Genomic DNA, 22550 nt, shown 5'->3' on the forward strand with positions numbered 1-22550 from the left:
ATCCAACGGACCATGACTCGCACTCGCATCATAATAATTACCTAAACATGTGGAATTACTGTACGTATTCACTCCCACTACTCTTTTAAGGAGCTAGATTGAATGTACCAAAGAAATGTCCAAATTCAAGGAGTTTTGGAATAACACTTTTTAATGAGCTCCCCCCCCCTCATTGAGAAAAACACACAAGGGAAGGGGACCAATATAGCCCCACCGCGTAGAAAAAAATCACGATATTCGTTTATCTGATGTATACTTGTTGATGCATCATCATATCATAGCTTTATTTTCTTTCTTCTAAATACTGTTTAAAAGTAAGTTTTTATTGGAATCGAACTTTGAACACGCATATACTTAACCTAACAAATTGCCAACCGAGTCACCTTTTGTTGGTCATCATATCATTGAAATCGAACTTTGAGCACACATATATCTAACCTAATCAATTGCCAACTGAATCACTTCTTGTCGATCATCATATCATAGCTTTTCTTGGAGCAGAGGAGAGTGATTTTATCTTTTTGAATATTTGTTGCCACCAAGCCTCATTGTTAAAATTGTCCAGGCCCGATCGAGAGTTTAAAAGACAGAAAAAAGGGTTGGGCTTCGATGAGGCGTAGAGAAAAGGATTTGATGCTTCAATGGTCAAATTGTTCCTTGATCTGATCGAACAAGAACTTGAATCTGGCATTAACCTCGCAACAAGCAGGAAGCTTGTATGTCTTCTATTACCAAAGAAAGAGAGACGTGATTCCATCCATTGGCATTCTTGCTGCCATTCGGATATACAGTGGAGCCCTCCGACATCAGAAACACAGGATTCATATTTTTCTACCTTTGTTTCAGAGAGAGGAGAATGACTCAATCTTTAGCAGGCAGTGAGCAGGAGGAGAATGAGAATCTCTCGTGTAACTTACTATTCCAACTTCAGTACCCATCACAAGAAGCTACTCTGGATTGATAAACACAAGTTGAGAGAGACGAGCACAGGACATTAAAAAAAGGAAAGTCCTCTTCCTCGATGTCATCGAATAGGATATTACAAATTCCGGAAGAAAGCTAGAGTTTAAAGAAAATTGAATCAGCACCAGGCCATCCAGGCCAATAACTCAATAGTACTGAAGTCAAAGAACATGCAAAATTCTGGAAAACACATTGCTAAACAAGACTGTTAAAAGCTAAAAGAAGAAAGTTCCGGTTTCAAATTGGTAGTCTCCAGTTTCCTCACCATTCAAAAGATTCAAATCCAAGCGACCCCAAAACCCAATAGGATTTATCAGGATTCAGGAGGCAACATATTGATTACCAGAATGTTTTGGCCGTGGACTATGGATAGAAGGCCTCTAATTCTTTCCTCATCCTTCTGTTGGGAGATGCAAACCAATACAATTACAGGTGATCACCGGGCCCAGAACCTACTAATGAAGCCCTTTTTGTCTTTCTTCATTCTGCTTTCAATCGATGGGAATTCGATGCAATTATAGGCAAGATCCAAAACAATTGGATTACGAGATATTGTTTGGAAAGCAGGAGGAAAGGGTTCAATGCGTGCAGCCCCTCTGGTGTTCGATTCACCAATTGCAGACTCATAGATATCAAGTTTTTCAAGAAGGTATTTTTCCACCTGAAATCCAAATCAACATGTCAACCAAGGTAAAAAGGCCCAAAGCCATTCTATGTGCTTGATTATAAACACACTTGAACATGTTGAAGTGCCGTCCCTTAAAATGTACAGAACAAATGAAAAACGTAAGGTAACTCTTAAGCAAAGCATATTCTGCATACAGAAACAGACGACAATTTAGTCAAGTGCTTCTGACAGTAAAGGTGGGCTATACAGAATCTTGTTTTATTAACTTTTCCATGAGGGGTTTTGACATGATTTCTTTTTTAAACATTTATATTCAGACAGGGTCATCCAAAATACCAAAGCAAATGAGAGAAAGAAACTGCAATTACGAAAATAGAGAAAATGAGATCAACCAAAATAATGGTAAATTTTTGTCAAATGCATCCAAAATTCCAAATTCTCCCAGAAATGAAAATAAAATGCTAGATAGGAAGTACCTTTTTGTCAGCACCATTCAATGATATAGTCGATATCTTTTTTGTGAGATTTTCTGGAGCTTTTATCTCCTCCATAATTCCCAAAGCATGCTCTATGCAACTGTTAGATCTACACTCATCGTATAACATCTTCAACTCTTTGATCATTGCCTGATATCAAGAGGATGAAAAACAAAAAGGACTCAAAAAACATTTCCTGCTCTGAAATTAAACATCACGAGTCTTAAACCAAACTAATGAAGCATTAATATGTTAATGCATCCAAGAAAAAATCATAAAAAAGAATCTGTGACAGTATATCCTTCTTTGTTGAAATAATGTGAGTCTCAATTGAAAAATAAAGTTGTTTAAATTTGCAAGATTATTCACTGATTTGAAAGGAAAGTTGTCAAGACCTGGGAAACCCCTGAAAGGTGAAAAGACATACATGCCCATACAGCTGCTCATGCATTTAACATTAAAAATTTGAAAACAAAGAAGAGAGAAAGGAGAAAAGTTCAGCTGCTTCAGTTGGATCTTTATATTCAAAGAAAGGAACTGAAAATACACACTTGATGACCGTCATTACGAGCTTGAAATTTTTGCAAGGCATCCTCAGCAAGAGACCGTGCATGGCAGTATAGAGCATACGCCTCTGTCCTCTTTCCAGCTAAACTATATGACCTTGCTAAGAAGAAACACCTGAAAAGCAGCAGTTGGCAAACTGATTTGAGAAATAATATTCACACCAAAATTGATTAGAGAACGCACACATTTGGTAGCTCAAGCAGTGGAGTGAGCAAGTTAGATGGCGATGCAAAAGAAAGGTTAGCATTAGCAACCATAAGAGAGTTCAACACAAGGTAAAATAAGCTATGAGCACCAACTAAATCTACTCCAAAAGTCAGTCCAGTCTTTCAATGTGCGGCCAAACAAGCGAAAAAAATAAATTTCAAGTTTGATCCCCAATTTCATTTTTTAACTGCAAATTAAAGTAGAATACAGGACAAAGAAAGACTCTATACATGTCCTCCAAAAAAAGTACAGTAGAAAAAAATTGTTTAAAACAAGTTTGGTACTTAAGCCAGTGAGCAGCCAACAAAAAATTTGATTTTTAAGCAGTCCATAGTTAAACTCTATCAGATATCAGTAAACATTATTGTAGAACCACTTTCTCAATGAGACAAAATACAACACGAAACTTAAGTATGAGAGTGTATGCAAGAGACTACGGGTGGCACAAAGAACAAGAAAAAAGACCTTTCTGCTCGGAAAGCCAAACTTCGAAGTGAACACTCTTCAGCAAACACCACTTCTTCAGGTGTTCTATCTCTTCCAGAGCTAACTAAATCAGAAAGATCGGCTGTATTCTGTTGCATATAAGATTACTATGTTAACAATATCTGTTGACGTACTGAGTCGAGTATAATTTTTCACACATTTATGACATTTCATAACAAACATAATTATAACTATTAACCTGTAACAGAAGATCATATAAGCGAACAAGCTCTTCGGGCTTCGTAAGTTTCTCATTCTTATCATCTCTACGTCTTATAAGTTTACTTTTTGCAATGATAACCAACAGCTGGTTGCGCTCAATGGTCCGTTGCCCCAGTACAGCACTAACAGCTTTATCAAGACCATTTAAATCATCTTTCATATTTTCAGCATTACCTGCACTGACCTAGTATGTACAGCACATCATACTCAGAGTGAAACTAAAGGAGAAAATTTTCATGTGATACCAATATTAAAGGCCAGAGTTCCATACCAAGTCATTGCGGATGCAGCTCCTGGCATCATGATAAGCAGTGAAAATTTTGTCAAATATGGGTAGCTTCTTTTCTGCTGGAAGTGAATCCGCAGCAGAACCATACAAATCCTTCTCCAATTCCTGAGCTGAAGTTTGAACATGAGAAACATTAATAAGACTCTCAGTTTAACCGTCAATGCTCTTTTTCTTCTTCTCTGCCCGAGGGGCAAAGAGAGAGAGAGCTCTTTTCAGCACCATCAATCGGACCAGATAATGATTTTCTTAAAAATGGTAATATTTCACCAACAGATTCTAAAATATAATCTCCAAAAAGAAATTCAAATGCAGCAGCAAGTTCAAAATTGCGACAAGATGAACTATAGTTTTAAGTCAAGTGCCATGACTTAAAAGGGGAGAAGACTTCACATAGAAAAACTGTAAAACAGGATGCCACAAAAGAGTGATTTCAAAAGGGGATCACCAGCGGCATAGTGTACGGATACAGTTCAGGCTTGAAAGATCAGGAGCACTTAAAGAAATAATGAAACATGCAAAGGAGTAAGGACTGTAAGTTCCACCTAACCTAAAAAATGATGAGAAACGACCCACAAGCTAAAGACTTATATATACAGCCCGAGGATTATATCCAAATCCGAAGGGCGAAGACTGTCCATCGGAGATGAAAGATTGCTAAAATCACATCAGCTCACATGCATGTCATACAGGTATAAGAGGTTTGCAATTAATGGCATATTGTATTAACTCGGACAACATTTCAACTTCAAAGCTGTAAATATACATGTAGTCGTATACATATCACAATTCTCAAATAGAATAACCTAAAATATAGAGCTATTTACAATATTTCAGTTAATAATGCAAATCCCCAAACACAGATGAGGTTAGAAGAGAAGCGATGCCAAAACAGTAAACTTGTTCATTCTGAAATAGCCCACATCTTCATCATTGTCTAAATAAACCAAGTACCGACCTTTTAAAATGGAAACCCGAGTTTTGGCATTGGATATTGGAAATCTATGACCAAGCCAATTAAACTCTGTAAGAGATGCAGCTTGTTGAGACCTTGCCTCAGCCATAACAGCCTGCAAGTATCAGTAAGATTGACAAACACCAGTTAAGATAGAAAATAACCCTTTTCAGCATATTTATCTAGAATGAATTTACAAACAGAACATATGAAATTTCTTTCAATGAGGACTTTTTTCTTGATTTGTTTCGAACAGGTTCTTTTGAGAGCTTTATTAAAGCACACCAAGGAGGTTGCCACAAGTTAACAAGGCAGATAAGCTGAGGAAATACTGTTGCTAATAGAAACTAGGCCCATAAAGAAGTAAAAATATAATTCTATCCCCTCGACTCTTGCAATAAGGGAAAGTAACTCTGCAAAAGAAGCAGATTGGGTATCAGAATCTTAATAGATACTCCAGCCTGAAGATAAAATACTAATAGAAATTACTAGACAAGGTAACACTTATTTGAATCAGATAGAAAGTCAAAGGGAGCAACCATTCACACCATAGTGTATATCTTGAAAAATCTAAAAGCATTTATCCCCAACTCTAGGAGGTTGGGTTAATGCTGCTCTTACAAAAAAAAAAGAAATGGATTATGGACTTATGGTTCATGCACACAATAACATTTTATGAAAAACTGAGAACTCAATCAATTATTATTGACTATTCTTCAGAAAAAATAATACAACCTATATGCAGCAAGCCAACAAGAAATTTGAAAATCATAATCTTAATTTCATTCACATTAAAGACAGTAATATAAACTATGCATGCATCATCTGACTTCATGTTTTGCTGTTTTGGATAATCAAACTCACCTCCAATTTAGCTTTAAAAAGGTCCAATGCAGGACCTTCCATCTCTCCAATATGTAGAAGTTCAGAGGTTTGCATTTTTGACTCGCCGATTTTGTGTAAACAGTATCGAATACTTGGTTCTAGCTCCTCGACACGCTCATGGCACAAAACTTGATTCTCCAGATCCCCATATTTCCCAAGCTCCTCATAAACAGCTCTATAAAATTGTTAGCACGGTGAGCCAAAAAAAAATGCAATCACAAAGAGGATCAATGAAAGGTCCAGCTCTCCAATTTCCTAAAGCATCATTGTGGCTAGATTGGAGAGAGAAACAATAAAGTCCCCACCCCCAAAGAAGGGAGAAGGGGGAAAAACCAGAGGTTTCGTAAAAGAGCTTCCAACACAAGTCATTATTACCGCAGCAATCAACTGCTACTCTTCTTTATTCTTACAACACCAGAAGTTACTGACAGAGACTCAGAGAGACGCTTTTCGAATTTCTCACAGGAAGGAAGTCATATATTATGAGTTATGAGATGCACCTGGCACTTTTGAAATTTATCAATGCAGTCTCCCAGTTCTGATCTTGTTCGAACAGCAAGTTCCCTCTCATATAGGATGCATAAGCCTGCAAATTGGACCAACAAACATTTTCATCTATCTCAATGCTTCTGCTAAAGCTAAAGCAAAAGCAAACTGAATCCAGTTCACCACACCATTTTCTCTTTCATGTTCTACCCTACAAGCACTTGACAGAGGAGAATAGTTTGAATGAAACCCTAATTCAGATACTGAACAGCTCTAAAGCAATACAAATGGAGCCAAAGAATACACAGACACACCTCAGCTTCTAAAGATGTTCTGGAGTCCCCCTTGACTGCACATAGCTGTGAAAATAGGGTCGCCCACTTTACAGCCTTCCTCAACCTACCAATCAAATAGATGCGTTGTCTCGCATTTGGGCCATCTGGAAGCTGCCGTTTCTCCATGGCATGGCTCCAAGCTCTCTCTGCCGTATAAAGAACCAAATGAAGAAACCTATTTTGAATCCAAATAAAAATGATTGTTAAACTTGAATGAACATGGTTAAGAACAACTTTTTTTTTCTCTTTATTTCCAAGCTAAATGCTATAAAGGAGAGAAGCCTAAAAGACTAACATAAGATAAATTGAGATACTTGCTCTTGTTACAATCTCAATCAACGGAAAAATCACATTCAATAACACCAAATACTGCAATGACCCGCATAATTTGGTACTAGATTTATAAGGAAGAAAAAAGATACAGTCAAAAGAGGATAGGACAATAATAGATGGGGTTTGTTTAAACATTCCAGTTTCAAGGGTTCACCATGTACATCTCAGTATCTTCAGTAGGAGGCTGAATTTTTCAAAGCCAGTAGATATTCTATGATTAAAATTCCAACACACCTAACTTCAGTGACTGTGGATTCAGTAATTGCTCTTCGGGTGTATTTGCCACGGCCATGAGTAAACTTCAAGGATTTATACAACCTCCGCAACCGAGCAGTACAGTACCTCCTGTTAACAAAATCCATTATGAATCAAAACTAGGACACCCACATAATCAAGACTCTCTTATAAATTTGGACATTATCAACCCAAAAAATCTAAAACATAGGCACAAAGCAGAGATTCTGCAGCGAATTAAAAATTAAGACAAACTATAAAGCTGAAGGTACAAGCAAATACCGATAACGGACATAATCCCCATGCCGCAATCCATGCTGCATCTGAGCGAACTTCAATAGTTGCAACACTGGAAACCAACCGAAGAAATTAAAATCTTCGTAAATCATGCTAATAAAGATTAAAATTAGAAAAATAAATAAGAGAAGTTACCGTTGATTGAGAATTTAGAGCTAATCTGATCGGAATCGTTAGGGTTCGAGCCGTCAATTTCCATGATCGATACATCCCTATCTTTCCCCATCACTCCTTCATTACAAAATCGAAGGATCATTCAACAATAAAACAAATCAGGAACATAAAATAGCAATAATCGAGGCAATTACAATCAGTCCAACAATTTGGTTGCGAAGAAATCCACGGAGAACAAAGGTATTCAGCGTTTTTCCTAAATTTTCTACAGCCAAACAGTGTAGTCTACAGATCCGCAAAACTTCTGGGATGGCATAGTCGTACCTGGATGAAGGCCTCAGATTTTGCACGATGGCTGCGGCTACTAACGCAGTGCTGCGTACTCCTATGATGCTTCGAAACAAAACGGTAATGGCGAGTGTTTGTTTGGGTCGGGTAAGGTCACTATCGGAATTACAGTTTGTTTGTTTGTTTCTTTTTTTAATTGTAAATTATATATGACAAATTGGCCCTAAATCGTATAAAATAACAAGTTACAGTGGGCTGGGCAGCAGCCCGAACAAGTCCATGGTGGGCCCATTTAACGGTTTGTTGTCTATGAGCTTTGATAATGGCCCAATTTCTGAGCCCATGGAGTTTGTTTTGACTTTTGAACTTATCTAGTTATCGTTTGACCCTCCAAAACAACAACAAAGGGACCCACTAGAATCGGAGGGACGTGAGGGTGATCGATGCTATCCTATCCTGAACAACCATATCCAAAAAACCCGCCAACTCCCTCCATTACAAGCGTAACCACCCTCTCCTTGCCGCCCGGAAGAGAGAATACTCCCTCAAACGATGGCGTATATGTCGTCTCTATCCTTCTCTACATCCTTTCAAGCCAACAACCCGATATTCTCTCCACCCTGTCCGTCCATCTCCAAGCCTAAAACCCTAACCAGAACCTCAACCGTCGCCGCCATTCCCCCTTTTTCCATAGCCGCAGCTACTGACATCCCGGCCGTCGACAGCACTACCATCGCCGTCATTGGCGGAGGCTCTGTGGCCGCCCTTGCTGCCGTACTGTCTTTCACTGATCCCGAGCGGAGGCGGCGACTCCAGGCGGAGGAGGTCGGCGGTGGCGACAAGGAGGTCGTGAGGGAGTACTTCAACAACTCAGGATTCCAACGGTGGAAGAAGATATACGGGGAAACCGATGAGGTTAACAGAGTACAGCGTGACATTAGACTCGGGCACTCGAAGACCGTCGAGAATGTGATGAAGATGTTGACCGAAGAGGGGTCACTGAATGGGGTTACTGTTTGCGACGCTGGTTGTGGCACGGGCTGTCTAGCAATTCCGCTCGCGAAGGAGGGGGCAGTAGTGTCGGCGAGCGACATCTCGGCTGCCATGGTTGCTGAAGCTGAGAAGCAGGTTAGAGCGTTGTAAATGTACTGTTAACTGCCCTAAGGATAAGTCATGCCGCTCTGTTTTGTTTGATGTGCATATGACTTTCTTTATGCCTGTTATTTCTTGTTCTTGTTGATGATGTCTTGTGATTCCAATGTAGAGTCTATGATAATATATAGAGTGGGTTGCAGTGGGTTGCGGGAATTGAATGATTGTATATTGCATTCAACTATGTAAACGATCCACTATTATTCAGTTATGTTAACATAAGCGATTCTAAGTTGGTTTCTTAATTTTGCAGGCAAAAGAGCAGCTTCAGGTGGATAATGATAGCTCCTCAGCTGCGATAGTGATGCCCAAATTTGAAGTGAGTGATCTGGAGAGCTTAAATGGAAAGTATGATACAGTGGTCTGTTTAGATGTTTTGATACATTACCCACAAAGTAAAGCTGATGGAATGATTGCCCATCTTGCTTCATTGGCTGATAAACGATTAATTTTGAGCTTTGCACCAAAGACATTTTACTATGATCTGTTAAAAAGGATTGGAGAGTTGTTCCCAGGCCCTTCAAAGGCAACGAGGGCATATCTTCATGCAGAGGCCGATGTGGAGCGAGCACTGCAGAAAGTTGGGTGGAGGATAAGAAAGAGAGGCCTAACTACTACGCAGTTTTACTTTGCAAGACTGGTTGAGGCTGTTCCGGTATAGAGGCAACACGAGGTTAGATTCAAATTTTGTTTTATTGAACTATTGTGCTAGATTAGGAAATTAACCGACTCCTTTGTGCATCCTCAAATTTTTCAACGTGTTTTTGTTATTGTTTTTATGTATTTATATGCTGATACTTCAATTCAAAACATTTGGTTATATGCTTTTCATGTATATTAGATGTTCATGTATCTAACATTTGATACACTTTATGAAAATCTTGTTCTTCATTTGTAGTCTCTGTTGATGACTTTGATTTCGGCTGATAAACTGTTTGCTCCCTCAATTCTTTTTCATTTCCTCAACTTTGTGCTTAAAATTGTGGGTGTACGTACATTTGTACTTCCCTGTTTTATTGTTCCAAGTTCCTAAATTAACGAGATAACACAAGAGATACATGATCAAATAATTTTAGTTACTTACCCCCTAAGTCCTTAACACCTCACTGTAGCCAAGGGATCTTCACTATAACATCCTCTTTTTTTTTCAAATGATGTGGTCATAACTTATCAGCAATTCTTCCCACTGCATCTGTGAGTCTTCTAAGAGCACCAAGGAAGTTATCGTTCTGCTCCTTCTGCTGGTCCCTATCCAATTTACAGTTCAAGTTATGAGCTTCAAGTTGGGTGTTCAACATGTTAGTATTCATCTCTAGAACTCTGGTCAATCCATTCCCAAAATCAGTATCCTCACATTGATCTGATGACAAACATCTCCGCTTCGGTCCGTGCTCAGACATTGATCCCATCCATGTATTAGAGGCCTCGTATTTATCTTTCACTGTACCTGCTGAACAGAAACAAGAAACGGATTATATATGCATGCTCTGAGCCCTTTACTCGTGGGAAATTAGAGTGGCGTGTATTGCTTGTTTTTCAGCTGGTTAGCTTACTCTTCAGAGTCATTTACTCGCGACTAAGAAGTAGAAACTAAAGTCATTTGCTTGAAGAACGCTGTGTACAGTATACTTGTGATAAGCCTTATTCAAAACCTGAGTCTCAAATTACAAAAATTTCTATGCTCTTCATAATTCATATGCATCTAATATGAAAGAATCACTGCTATAGTGCTATGCATTGCTACACAGTATTATAACAGAATGGATACTTGTATTGTTTACCTGAAACAGACACCGGGGTACTCTTTGCCTCTGATATAGTTTCCTTCTTAGGGCTGTGGATTATCTCCTCCAATCCAGACTGTTCCAAATTCCCAAACAAACCATCTTCTCTGGCAAGACGTTGACCACTATAAAGTACTGCCGCAGCCCCTTCATTCTCTAGTTCTTCTTCTTCCTCTGCTGCTGCTATGTCTCCTCTATTTCCAATATTTGGATCGGTACTTGTGACAGTAATTAGTGTCAAGGGAATTGCTGGAATGGGTACCACATTCCCATTTAAGGCATCATAAAGTTCTTTATCAAATGAACTAGGCAGTTTCTGTTCTCTCCTTAGCTCATTCCTCATCGTCCAGAATGATTCCGCCTTCTCCTTCATCCTTAACTCCCATGTTTTGATTCTCTTAAATTCACCAATAAGATTACTCCATTTTTTCTGGCACTGAACCGGTCCTCTTCTGACACCAAACTGTCTGCAATACGATGAGACGGATTCCCACTTAGACCCAATCTGATCTGACCCTGGGGTTTCAATGAATCTATGACCCCTTTGAGTTTGGCTCTCAATGACCTTCTTTCCATGTATAAGAATAAATGTTTCTTCTCTGCTCCATCGTGGGTGCCTTATGGATTTAGTCCTATCATCTTTGCTAACCTGTTCTTTGCTAGCTTCATTGGGTGGGGTTGGTGGATTAGCAATCTCGTATACATAATTTGACTCTGCTGCCTTCACAGAGTGATGATTTTTGGCGTACAGGGAAGGTAAAAGCACTTTTGGATGGAGGATTTGTTTAGTAGAAAATTCAGGTGATTTCTTGAGGGAGGAAAGGTCGAGGCTGCTTAAGCTTTCAGGTTCAATAGCCATGAATGCCGTCCTTCCCAATCTTTTGTGGGTAGGGGATCTTATATTCTGCGCCAATTGCCCAATTATCTACCATGAGGGGAAGTCCGCCCTCCCAATGTTCGCGTCCAAACATGGATGTTTTTTTTTCTTTTACAAAAACTTCTTCATATATTCAGTGTCCAATTGTGGATGTTACTTATTTGCACCATAAAGTTTATGCCACAAAGAGAACGATACCATATAAGTTTCTCTTTTGTACTGATATGAGTCTAAAAACTCGGGTCGTCAAGTCCGTGTGTAAGTTTTTCACCTGATGACTGGGTAAGAATAAGTTTTGCTTACAGTGAGAATCGAACTTGTCAGGTCCGCGTGCATATAAGTTTTTCACCTGATGACTAAGTAAGCGTAAGTTTTGCTCTCAATGAGAATCGAACTTCGAACCTCCTGAATTCATACGATTTGACCCATAGAGATTTACCAATTACGCTATCACCAACCCCTTCTAAACTCTAAAGCAATTGAATAACCAAACAAAGGAATTATCTTTTTAATTTTGCTAAATCACGATCCCAATTAAAACGTAATTTAACTTTCGAGCAATAAGAAAATTGCCTTTTATGGGGTGGCGTTGAATAGGGATATGATTATGGTTACGAGGAGATGAATAACGGACGCTTCAAAATCTGTAAGAAAATTGTCTTATTGACAATTTGATATGTAATTATGTGAATAATAATTATTAATTATTTTTGCATGTGATGCCAATATAGCATTTAATTTGTAAATAACGTTAATAATTAATAATCATTAATTATATATCACCGTCTTGGGCCCTTGGTCGAACCAACCATTGGTTCTCAGGGTCCATCATTATATCATTTGGGCCTCCAAGAGAATGCTGGAGCCCATTTTTGGTTTACAAAAAAGGCCCAGCTGCTATAAACGGCGTCAAGTCTACGCGTTTTATCACGAGCCCGCGCCTCTTTGTTTTGGAAATATGAAACACGCTGGTTGTGTGAGAACTCCGGGAAAAAGGTGGAAACACAAATCTGTGAATCTGATAGAAGAAGAAATCTCTGACTAGAATGGAGCGAGGAAGCGATATGGAGAGAGAAGAAGAAGATGACTCGATGAGAGAAATTTTGCGGGATCGATTCAGGCTCTCCGCAATTTCCATCTCTGAAGATGAAGGTTCGTTCCTTTATCCCTACTAGTCGGCTCTCTTTCTTTTCTGAATAATGTTCAATTGTAAGATTCTTTATGCGGTTATTTAATTTTTTTTTTTCAGTAATTTATCTGTTTCTGATTTTCTGAGCAGCGAAGAAAAACGGAATGGAAATATCTGAACCAATTGTGGCTTGCATTTCCGACTTGGCCTTTAAGTATTCAGGTAGAAAATTGAAAGCTCAATCCTCTATTCTGTTTAATTCATCTTATTATCTTGGATGGTAATTATTAGTTTTTGTTTATTTTTCCACTGATTCATATTTGGAATTCATACGAAATAGGATTTTGATTTTTAGGTGTTGTTTCCACAATTGAATTCCCTTTGCACTTCGGCTTATGAATTGGATTGATAATAACGTGATTAAGTGCTTTCTTGACATTGGACTTTGTATTTGGTACGTAGGATTTGAAATAATGATATATGTTGAACCACTAACTAAAGCTTCAGACTAATGTCTTAACTGTATACATGAGCCACCTAATTATTGGTTTCCATTTCATTGCTGGAATTTAGTCAAGGGCATGTTGTTGGATTTTAGCTTCTGCAAAGCTAGTTTGTCAATTTGAGATTTAAATTAAAAAGATGAAGCTTGAGTTAACGAAATGGATTCTATTTCTGAATACAGAACAGTTGGCCAAGGACCTTGAACTTTTTGCACAGCATGGTGGTCGTAAGACTGTGAACATGGAAGATGTCATACTTACTGGTAAGTGTTTTTGAGTTCTCGAGTTTCATTTTCTAGGCGCGCTAAGTTTGGGTTTGATGTCTAGCTCTCTGTTTTTTTTGTTCATTGGGTTAATAATGGGCCTTTCGCATGTCTTGAAATGGCGAGGGGTAGAGAACACCTGCTTGTAAATTAAACAGCATTCCTGCTTTAGTTATTTCTTGATTCATTACCATTGGTTCTCTTATATTTCAGCTCATAGAAATGAACACCTAACTACTGTGTTGAGGTCCTTCTGTAACGATCTGAAAGCAAAAGAACCACAACAGGAGAGAAAGCGGAAGAAAGCATTGAAAAAGGAAGAAAATGCTGATGGTGTGGTGCATATTCCAGATGCTTAAAAGGCAGCCATGGAACTATAGCCAAGCACACATCAAGTTGACAGAGTCTTGTATCTAGGTTAATTAATAGCATCCAATTGAAGGATGGCGCATCTGTCTTTGCTGCAGAGATTCCAGAGGATGGATGGCACTTCTGATACTATTGATGCTTTATATACTACTATAATTTTTTGTGCGACTTCTTGTTGAAATCGTTATTGTTGTTGTAGTTGAGAACTTGAGATGGGCCTTTTGTCAATAATCAGTTGATTAAGTTCCATGACAAAACCAGTAAACCACATGACCCTTTCAAAGTCATGGGTGGATAGGTAGAAAATGACTGGTTCTCAAGGACAGAAAGTATGACTAGTTCATTGGAGCTGATTTTTCTTTTCTATAGGCAAGTGGGGAATTTGAAAGGGGAACACATAGGTTTTTGTTTTTGAGTTTATTGTTTGGACATATCTGCTCTTGTTGCAAGGCAACCGCTGCGTTGTTCGGCTTAAGTATTTCAGAGTTTTGGGTCGAAAACATGCCCAATGATCGCTTCTCACTTATCTGCAGCTCTTTATAAATGTTTTTTGAATACAACAAAATGTGACAAAAATTTAGTTCACTCTCAGCTTTTGGTCCAATTTGCTACTGCTTGTTGAAGCTGTTAATGGAAGCAGATGCAGATATCATAAAGATGGTTGCTACTGTTCGCTTATTTCTATCTCCCCCATAATCGGCTGTCTATTATATACTTTATTTAATGGTTTGGGTGGTTTCTTCGTTTGTTTTCATGGTTACAACATGCATACCCCATTGGAGAAGGTAAAGGAAGGTAGAGGCCCTAACTTGTTCCCCCTCCCTTACCTATTTTTAAATAAAGGCATTAGATAATTAGATATTGAAGTTACGGGCGGTTGCATTGTCTTGGAGGTTAAACGTGAGACTGAATGGGGATAGATTGTATCGGGGATCGAATTATGGAAACCTCGCGTAGATATATCCCTTTGGCCAATGATGATAATCGGTCGGGCTATCTCAGTTTGGTTTTTACTTTTAGTACATAAATAAGAGCGAAAATGTAAGAAAAACCCTCGCATAAACCTAGGATCTATAAAATAAAATCACTTTACACATCTATTTAAACTTTTGTGCTCATTTATGACGAAAAACTAATGGACAATAAAGCGACATTTGGGTAAGGGACATGAGAATGGGAATGAGACTGGGATTGTGAATGATATTAAAGAATTTTAATTTGTAATAAACCCTGAAGAAAAATAAAATAAACATTTTCAAATGATAGATTGTTATTAATTTTTATTTTTTAATAACAAATGATTAAATATTTAAATCTCTGCTATAAAGTGCCCCAACGCCGCCCGCTCAGACGGGCAAAAACAAAAAAAAGAAAAACCTGTATTAAACGAAGAGAAAGAAACACGGAGACGGAGAGAAGCGAGGGAAAGAAAAAATGAGCTCGCCGTCTCCTATTCTCAAGAAACCAAAAACAGAGGACAACGACGATTACGAGGGTTATGAACTGAAGCAGAGGACTATGATCGGAAAAGATGGGGAAGAGAACGGAAGCGTAAACGTACAAGAGCAAGAGGAGGCATTAGTGGCCCTAATCGAGCACCGTACGAGGGAAGTTGAACACCTTAAGCGGCGTGTCTCCTATTACAAATCTGAGGTTGTTATTGTTAAAGATATTTCACCAATAAATTAAACCTTTGGCGTTCGTATTTGAGTGGTTTGATTCCGAATTTGGGGGTGTTTTTTGGATTGGTATTGTTCTTTTGGTTAGTCTTTTTCGTAGGTCAGGTACTTTACGTGCTTTGGAGTTTGGACTAGTTAATATGAAGTTTACAAAGCCGATTATTAGATTGTTTGACGAAACCTTTTTATGGTTTAGGTTTGGAATTTGTTTGATGAAATATCACTCAATAGTCTATACAGAATAGATCCCACTGCAAAGCTGACCGGTTTTTTATTAATCTGTTTCTGGCAGTGTTGTCAAATGCGCACAAGGCGCTCTTTTAAAGCTAGAATGATATTGGAAGTATTGGGAGAATTGAGGAAAACAACAATGACACTCAACTTTATAGGAATAAATTCACTTGGATGATGTACTGTGAATGAGCATTGCATACATGAGAGCTTGTGATTGGATGTTAGTGCTGTGCATCCCAATTCCCAACTCAGTGACCATTGCATTCTATAGGATGGACTAAATATGCTTTGCTTTCTGGTTGAGTGAGTTAATGTTGCTGATACTGTTTGCTCATTACTACTATGAAATTGCTAATGTTTCCATCATTACATATGCAGCTCGAGAGTGCGGAGAACAAACTACAAGATTCACATTTAAAACTAGCCCGACTTCGAGGCAGAGTACCATCTAAAAGATCGGGGGAAAATGCAATTGAAAGTGTGAAGAGGGAGAGAAAATCAACTAGTCCGATCCATGTTAGTGAGGGCCCTTTTAGAAAAGAGCTTCATTCTAAATCAGAACTTTTAATTCCTGCAAATCCAAAAGTTTCCCGACCTATAGAAGGGTCTGCCACAAAACCCTCAATCGGTTCAAATGCTCAATCAAGTCCTTCAACTCGCACAAATGGTGTTGCAAAAGTAAAAGCGGAGCAACACAATAGAGATTCTGCTGATTTGGAAGTTTCTGAAGTTAAAGATAAAGTGAGAAAGAGGAAAATAGGTAACTCTCTGACCTTCTAATGACATTGCATCCTGAGTTGTCATTATGTGTATGAATGTGACTCGAGTTGCATGTTTGCTAATGAATATTCAGCAGTCGACTTTTTTTTCCTGGTCTTCTGCTATTTTGTTGGTCTATTCATAGAATCTTTTGCTGTATTGCAGAGACAAAAGAACATAAAGAATTGATATCATTGATTGGCAGTCGCTCTTCACCATGCACAATCCGCTGTCATACGAGCAATCACATCTCCAGTCAGCATAAGAGAAAGCTGAGAAGTCTTGTTCTATGTCCAGTGAATGAGCAGCTTTTTGTGACCAAGTAATCTTTTCTGTTTGATAGCTGTCGTACAAACACATTACATCACTAAAACAATGATTATGAATTATGATGTTCCATCCTAATCGAATACATCTGCCTCATTGTTGTAAATTTATATTATCATTCTCCCCAAACTGGATATACATGAATGGAGTGATAATTATTATGACTTTGGGAATCCGGGGAGTGGATTCCAGAAATTGTAAATTAGGAATTCATGTAACTGACCACAAATTGTTTGGGATGAAAGCTTTGTGATGCTGACAATGGTCACCATCATAGGCTATTTCTAGTTTACTTACCTTCATTCTTTTTGTTATGGCTCGAGCTTCTGTAGATAAGTTTGATGACAATCTGGGATATTGATAATCTTATCGTACACTTTTCCACTGCTAATGCATGAGAGGTTCATCCTTAGATTGACCCTGTTGATATGAAATTTGGAATCGAAAAATCTTTAGGTACTCGTGACTAAAGTCACCTGTTCTTTTGTAGATACTAAACAGAAAGTTTTACCCGCTGTGAACTCTGGAGTTTCAAGAGATAAGAGTCCCGGGTGTCATTTGCTTTAGAAGATAATTTGTTCAAGCTTGTTTGCTGCAACTTTTGTTCTTCAATGCTTTTCTTAGCATAACATGTTTATTGTATTTAGCTGTAAATAGCTGCCGCCATTAATTTTTGTGATTCTTCTTATCGAGTCAATAGGAACTAACTCTTGCTAGTGTTGTACAATCTTTACAGCGCTCTGGATGGAATGGTCAACTTGTGGCAAATTCAATCTCAAGGGTATGCATTTATTTTTCTCCCTTGATGGTTATTCAGCTTAATGAGTTGTTGTTTGTTTTTGTTTGTAGAAAAGGTAAACAATTTTCATGGACAGTGCTCCCGCATTGGGCAGTAAACAAATGGAAACATTAAAAATAACCAAACGTCTTAAAAAGCATCCCAATTTTTTCAGAATACCATCAAATGAATGTGTGGCCACAGGGGAAATATAGGATTAGTATTGTGATTATTAGATCTAAGGTCGGAGTAGCACCAATTGATGATAGGTTGCGAGAAAACGTTTAAGATGATATGGACATGTACAACATAGAGATAGCGGTGCGGCGGTGAGGAGAATCGAGAGAATTTGTATAGGAGAGAGTATGAAGTGAAGAGGAAGATTTAAAAAGACATGGCTTCAAGTAGTAAAAAAGGACATGGATTCAATATGAGTTGATGAAAATATTATCCTAAATTCTCTTAGACTCATGTAGCTGACCCCAAAATTTTGGAATAAAGATTGGGATGATGATGACAACCCCAAATTTTTTGGAATAAAGGTTTAGATGATGATGATGATGATGATGATGATCATCATCTAATGAATTGCTTATAAATCAGAACACTACATTGACATTGTGATGAAGCAGTTTAATGAACCATTATCCATAGCTATTAGACAAAAACTCCTCACAGTGACCGGGAAGTACTTCCATCAGATTCCAACTTGTCGAAGTGTGCCTCTCCAAGGATCAATTTCTGTAACATTGAAAAACACATTATTGGTTAACTTTTTTTATGTGTATCAAAGGATGCATTATAGAAAGTGAATGTTTATAGTGTTGCCCTTATTCTACCGACCTTTCGCTAGTCCAGTCATTAAATAAATTATAATATTAGCTTGTCTCTTTTGTTATGTGCGTACCTTTAGATATCTTAATTCTACTGTATTGATTAATTTGTCAACCCTCTTGACCTAATCCTTTCTTAAGAAATTTGGATTCCTTAATGAGTTTTCAAAATATGGTTTAATTTCTAAAATCGATGTGTTGAGGGCTTTGTTATTATGGTCTAATTATCCATCTGTTAATCATGTCAATTGTCAACAGGTTATTCAGGGGTATGTATTAGGTTTCTTCCTTCTTAATTCAATCTACACTTCTCTTTAGTTTTTATGATTCGATCTATACATGGATGTATGTGTATTTTTCTTTGTATATTTATTACATACAACAATATCCATTTTTGAGCCTTGCTATTTACTTTCTATTTTGGGTTTAGCAATAGGGGCCTCAGTTCTCCTAGTTAAATTTTTGTTGAATGAAAGATACAGATTAAATAATAGATGAGAAACATTCAACAATTTCCCCAAATTAAGCATTGACAAATGTTGAAATTCATAACGGATCCAAGCACGTAGGAGGGTTACGAAATAGAAGCTTTCTGTTTTGTGGTACATTGAAGAACAAGGCCACTGCATAAGGTTGATATGTCCTGAACAAAATTAGAATGCGAATCCCACCTACTACATATTTTGCTATGATAATAGGTAAACTAGTAGTTATTTTTCGTAGACTCTACTATAAATTTTATTCTTTTAGCGGTTTAGGGGCTGCAAATGGCTAAAGTGATGTTGCAATGTTATGCAAGCCACAGGAAGCTCTTACCAAGTTACCCGAACGTTGTTGTTGTTGATGATCGAACTTTTCACATCCTCGCCTCAAATGTTAATGAGAGTTTTTCTGGAACAGACTATATGGATGGGCTACTGAGATTGAAGTGGGGAGTGGTGGATTTTATAAATATGCTTGTCTATGAAGCACCTTAGGATATCTTGTTTGATAAATTGTACCATTTTGTCATCTTGGATTAACAAACTTGTATAGCGTTGGGGTATGTTCTTATGAAAAATATGAGCTAGAATGGTCCAATAGTTGGTCTCTATGTATTGAATGCTTATTTATTGTTATGTTTTCGTTTGTTATTTCAATTCTAAGAAGGCTTTTTATAATAGAAGTATCAATTTGCTCATCATTCTGAATATAATTTAATGTATGGAATATATAACAATGGTATCTTGTGTTGGTTGAAAATTAAAATATTTTCTTCAGGTGTATTCGTAATATATGTCAAACAATCTAATATTCCTTGTGCTTTGAGAGGTTCTCTTCTGATGCATTGATTCTTGTGATACTGCAGGTCTGGTGCCTCCCTACTTAGTACCACTGATTGTGCATCTCCGAAAAAGAGATGGCCAGAAGATATTGCTTGGCACCCACAGGGTGACCGACTGTTTGCTGTTTACAGTGCTGATGGTGGAGATTCTCAGATATCGATCTTAAATTTGAATAAAGCGCAAGGGGTAAGTTATAGTTGATATTTAACATTGAATTAAAACACTACTGCCTTTTTTATTTCTGTTGACCCGTAAAATGGCCATTGAGCTTGCATAAGGGTGGATCTGTCACTGTCTGTAATTGCTACTGCATGAGTAAAAATACCATCTTTGATGTAGGAGATTTATTTCAAACCATATCAACTCTTATAAGCCGTAGAGGATTAATGGATAATTTTTCCGATTAGTTATGTTTCCATGATCAAGGATATCTATGAAGGAGCCATAGCTAGTGTTAGGACTAGTGAAGGAGCTACAAGGGAGTTTCCCATCATAATCGGTTTGCACCTGGGGTCGGCACCAAACTTGTTCCTATTTGTTATAGTGATGGATGAACTCACATGATATATTCAATGTGAGGTACTTTGGGGCATGTTGTTTGCGGTGAACAATATTGAGAGTTTACTCAAAACTTGAGATATGGAAGCAAGCCTTAGAGTCTAAAGTATTTAAATTAAGTAGAACTAAAACATAATGTACAAAATATAAGTTTAGTAAGAGCAGACAAGGGAACGAACAAATGATCGAATTAGATGGGAGAGAAGTAACAAAAAGTAAGGTGTTTAAATGTATGTAATAGAAATGCGAATGTTTCGTTAGATGTGTGGTCACAGAAGGAAAGATAGGATAAAAGATAAGATTACTAGATCTAAGGTAGGACTTACAAGTGAAACCAATTGAAAATAAGTTGCGCTAAAACCATTTAACATGTTATGAGCATGTTCAACGTAGAGATAGCAGTGCGGGGGTAAGGAGAATCGAAGAATTTGTATAAGAGAGTAAGATCTAAAAGACATGGATTGTAGTAGTAAAAAGTGTCATGAATTCAATAGGAGTTGATGAAAGTATGATCCTAGATAAAAATGAATGGAGAAAACGAATACATGTAGTGGATTTCTTGATTTTCTCATAAACTCATGTAGCCTGCTCCAAAATTTTGGGATAAGAGCTCAGATGATGATTATGATAAACTCTTATGAGCATGTTTTTTCATTGACAGAAATCTCGTGTCACTTTTCTGGAGGACAAGCCACACTTTAAGGGTATCATTAACAGCACAGTTTTCTTGCCCTGGGAAAATGAATGCTTCGCTACAGGTGGTAGTGATCATGCTGTTATACTTTGGACTGAGAAGGGTCAAGATAATTTATGGAAGCCAAAGGCACTGCACAGGAATCTGCATTCTTCAGCTGTCATGGGAGTTGCTGGGATGCAGCAAAAGCAGATTGTGCTGTCTGCTGGAGCTGACAAGCGAATTATTGGGTTTGATGCGCAAGTAGGAAGAGCAGACTTCAAGCACTCAATAGATAGTAAATGCATGAGTGTCCTAGCAAATCCATGTGATTTCAATTTGTTCATGGTTCAAACAGGGTAAGATCCATTTATTTTTGTGGTTATAACTTTATTCGCTGTGTTTGCTTTTCTTTTCAAAATGTTGACTGGAAATGCTCTGTAGTCTGTATATACTCATTCTTGCTGCTCTTTAGTGTTTGCAAGGGAATATATGCACCTCGTTTATGTCAATTATTTGCTTTGGAATTATTTTAGCCTTTTAGGATTTGAATTGTATGGTTTGATAAGGATAGCAATTACACATTTTATGGCTTATCTTGTGTGGTTGTAAGGTGATTAAAATTAATTCAAGGAATTAAAAAGAAATGGAATCTTGTGGTGAGAAGCACATCTGACTCCAGTACAATTTGAGCTCTTTTCCAATAGAAAAACAAATTTTAAGTTTTGTATTTTTGTTGCATTCAAGTCTTGAATAATGAGATGTTTTCTGTTCAGGACGCATGAGAAGCAGCTCAGACTGTACGATATTAGATTGAGGCAGACAGAGCTCCATGCTTTTGGGTGGAAGCAAGAAAGCAGTGATTCTCACTCTGCTCTGATTAATCAGTCTTGGTCTCCTGATGGTTTGTATATCTCCTCTGGTTCAGCGGACCCTGTAATCCACATCTTTGATATCAGGTACAATTCTCGCAAGCCATCGCAGTCGGTAAGAGCTCATCAGAAACGAGTCTTTAAAGCCGAGTGGCATCAATCACTCCCTCTTCTTATTTCCATATCATCTGATCTCCACATTGGATTTCACAAGGTCAGTTGATGATGAAGTTCTGTTAGCTTCCAACCACCACATGATAAAGAAGTTGTGTAATTTGTTTCCAAGAGGAACAGCTTGTTTAATGGCATTTCTGGGTCGCAAGATTTTGTTGTAGGAATGTGGGAAAATTGGGAAATTTTGGTATAGGTGCATACTTCTGTGCCTTCTGATATGGCACGCTGTAATATACAGGATTGCGAGCACACGTTTATCTACCAATTGAATTTTTTCTAGTTTTTTTTTTTTCATTGAATTTCTTTAGGGATAAATATCAAAGAAGCCCCTAAACTTATCAAAAAGGGTAAATTGAACCCTTATGTTTTTTTTTCTCAGGTCAAATCAGCCCCTCGACTTCAATGGAGACTGTTAACGTTTGTCATTCTTTGTGGTGTGGAGATAAAATTTCCCCACATTAATATGCTGTAAGCTTTTATGGGCAACAGAAAGTCTTAC

At 37.8% G+C, this 22550-nt stretch overlaps 4 protein-coding genes across 6 annotated transcripts; 3 read left to right on the forward strand and 1 right to left on the reverse strand.

Moving 5' to 3' along the window:
* Window positions 1-989: 989 nt before the first annotated feature.
* Window positions 990-7938, reverse strand: LOC119985871 (signal recognition particle subunit SRP68-like). Its single transcript, XM_038830318.1, has 14 exons — window positions 7799-7938; window positions 7496-7591; window positions 7346-7412; window positions 7064-7174; window positions 6476-6671; window positions 6176-6261; window positions 5655-5850; window positions 4794-4905; window positions 3821-3948; window positions 3527-3733; window positions 3307-3416; window positions 2619-2748; window positions 2068-2217; window positions 990-1624 (listed from the first exon to the last, which is right to left on the reverse strand). The coding sequence occupies exons 2-14, from the start codon at window positions 7584-7586 to the stop codon at window positions 1400-1402; spliced, it is 1809 nt and encodes a 602-aa protein (XP_038686246.1). The 5' UTR covers window positions 7587-7591; window positions 7799-7938; the 3' UTR covers window positions 990-1399.
* Window positions 7939-8226: 288 nt separating this feature from the next.
* LOC119985269 (magnesium protoporphyrin IX methyltransferase, chloroplastic-like) lies at window positions 8227-11752 on the forward strand. Of its 3 annotated transcripts, none has more exons than XM_038829514.1 (3): window positions 8227-8890; window positions 9168-9587; window positions 11428-11752. In XM_038829514.1, exons 1-2 carry the CDS (start codon window positions 8315-8317, stop codon window positions 9573-9575), a joined length of 984 nt encoding a protein of 327 aa, XP_038685442.1. In that variant the 5' UTR covers window positions 8227-8314; the 3' UTR covers window positions 9576-9587; window positions 11428-11752. The 3 variants fall into 3 exon arrangements, with proteins under 3 accessions (XP_038685442.1, XP_038685443.1, XP_038685440.1); XM_038829515.1 differs by having other exon boundaries at window positions 11450-11752; XM_038829512.1 differs by lacking the exon at window positions 11428-11752 and having other exon boundaries at window positions 9168-9793.
* Window positions 11753-12529: 777 nt separating this feature from the next.
* Window positions 12530-14365, forward strand: LOC119985004 (protein MHF1 homolog). The gene is made up of 4 exons (XM_038829149.1): window positions 12530-12727; window positions 12855-12926; window positions 13390-13470; window positions 13684-14365. Exons 1-4 carry the CDS (start codon window positions 12622-12624, stop codon window positions 13827-13829), a joined length of 405 nt encoding a protein of 134 aa, XP_038685077.1. The 5' UTR covers window positions 12530-12621; the 3' UTR covers window positions 13830-14365.
* Window positions 14366-15193: 828 nt separating this feature from the next.
* Window positions 15194-22345, forward strand: LOC119985003. The gene is made up of 7 exons (XM_038829148.1): window positions 15194-15492; window positions 16131-16512; window positions 16677-16833; window positions 17575-17619; window positions 19798-19960; window positions 20994-21364; window positions 21782-22345. The coding sequence occupies exons 1-7, from the start codon at window positions 15274-15276 to the stop codon at window positions 22098-22100; spliced, it is 1656 nt and encodes a 551-aa protein (XP_038685076.1). The 5' UTR covers window positions 15194-15273; the 3' UTR covers window positions 22101-22345.
* Window positions 22346-22550: the final 205 nt, after the last annotated feature.

This window comes from Tripterygium wilfordii, chromosome 19, assembly GCF_013401445.1.
Source record: "Tripterygium wilfordii isolate XIE 37 chromosome 19, ASM1340144v1, whole genome shotgun sequence".
Classification (NCBI taxonomy): Eukaryota; Viridiplantae; Streptophyta; class Magnoliopsida; order Celastrales; family Celastraceae; genus Tripterygium; species Tripterygium wilfordii.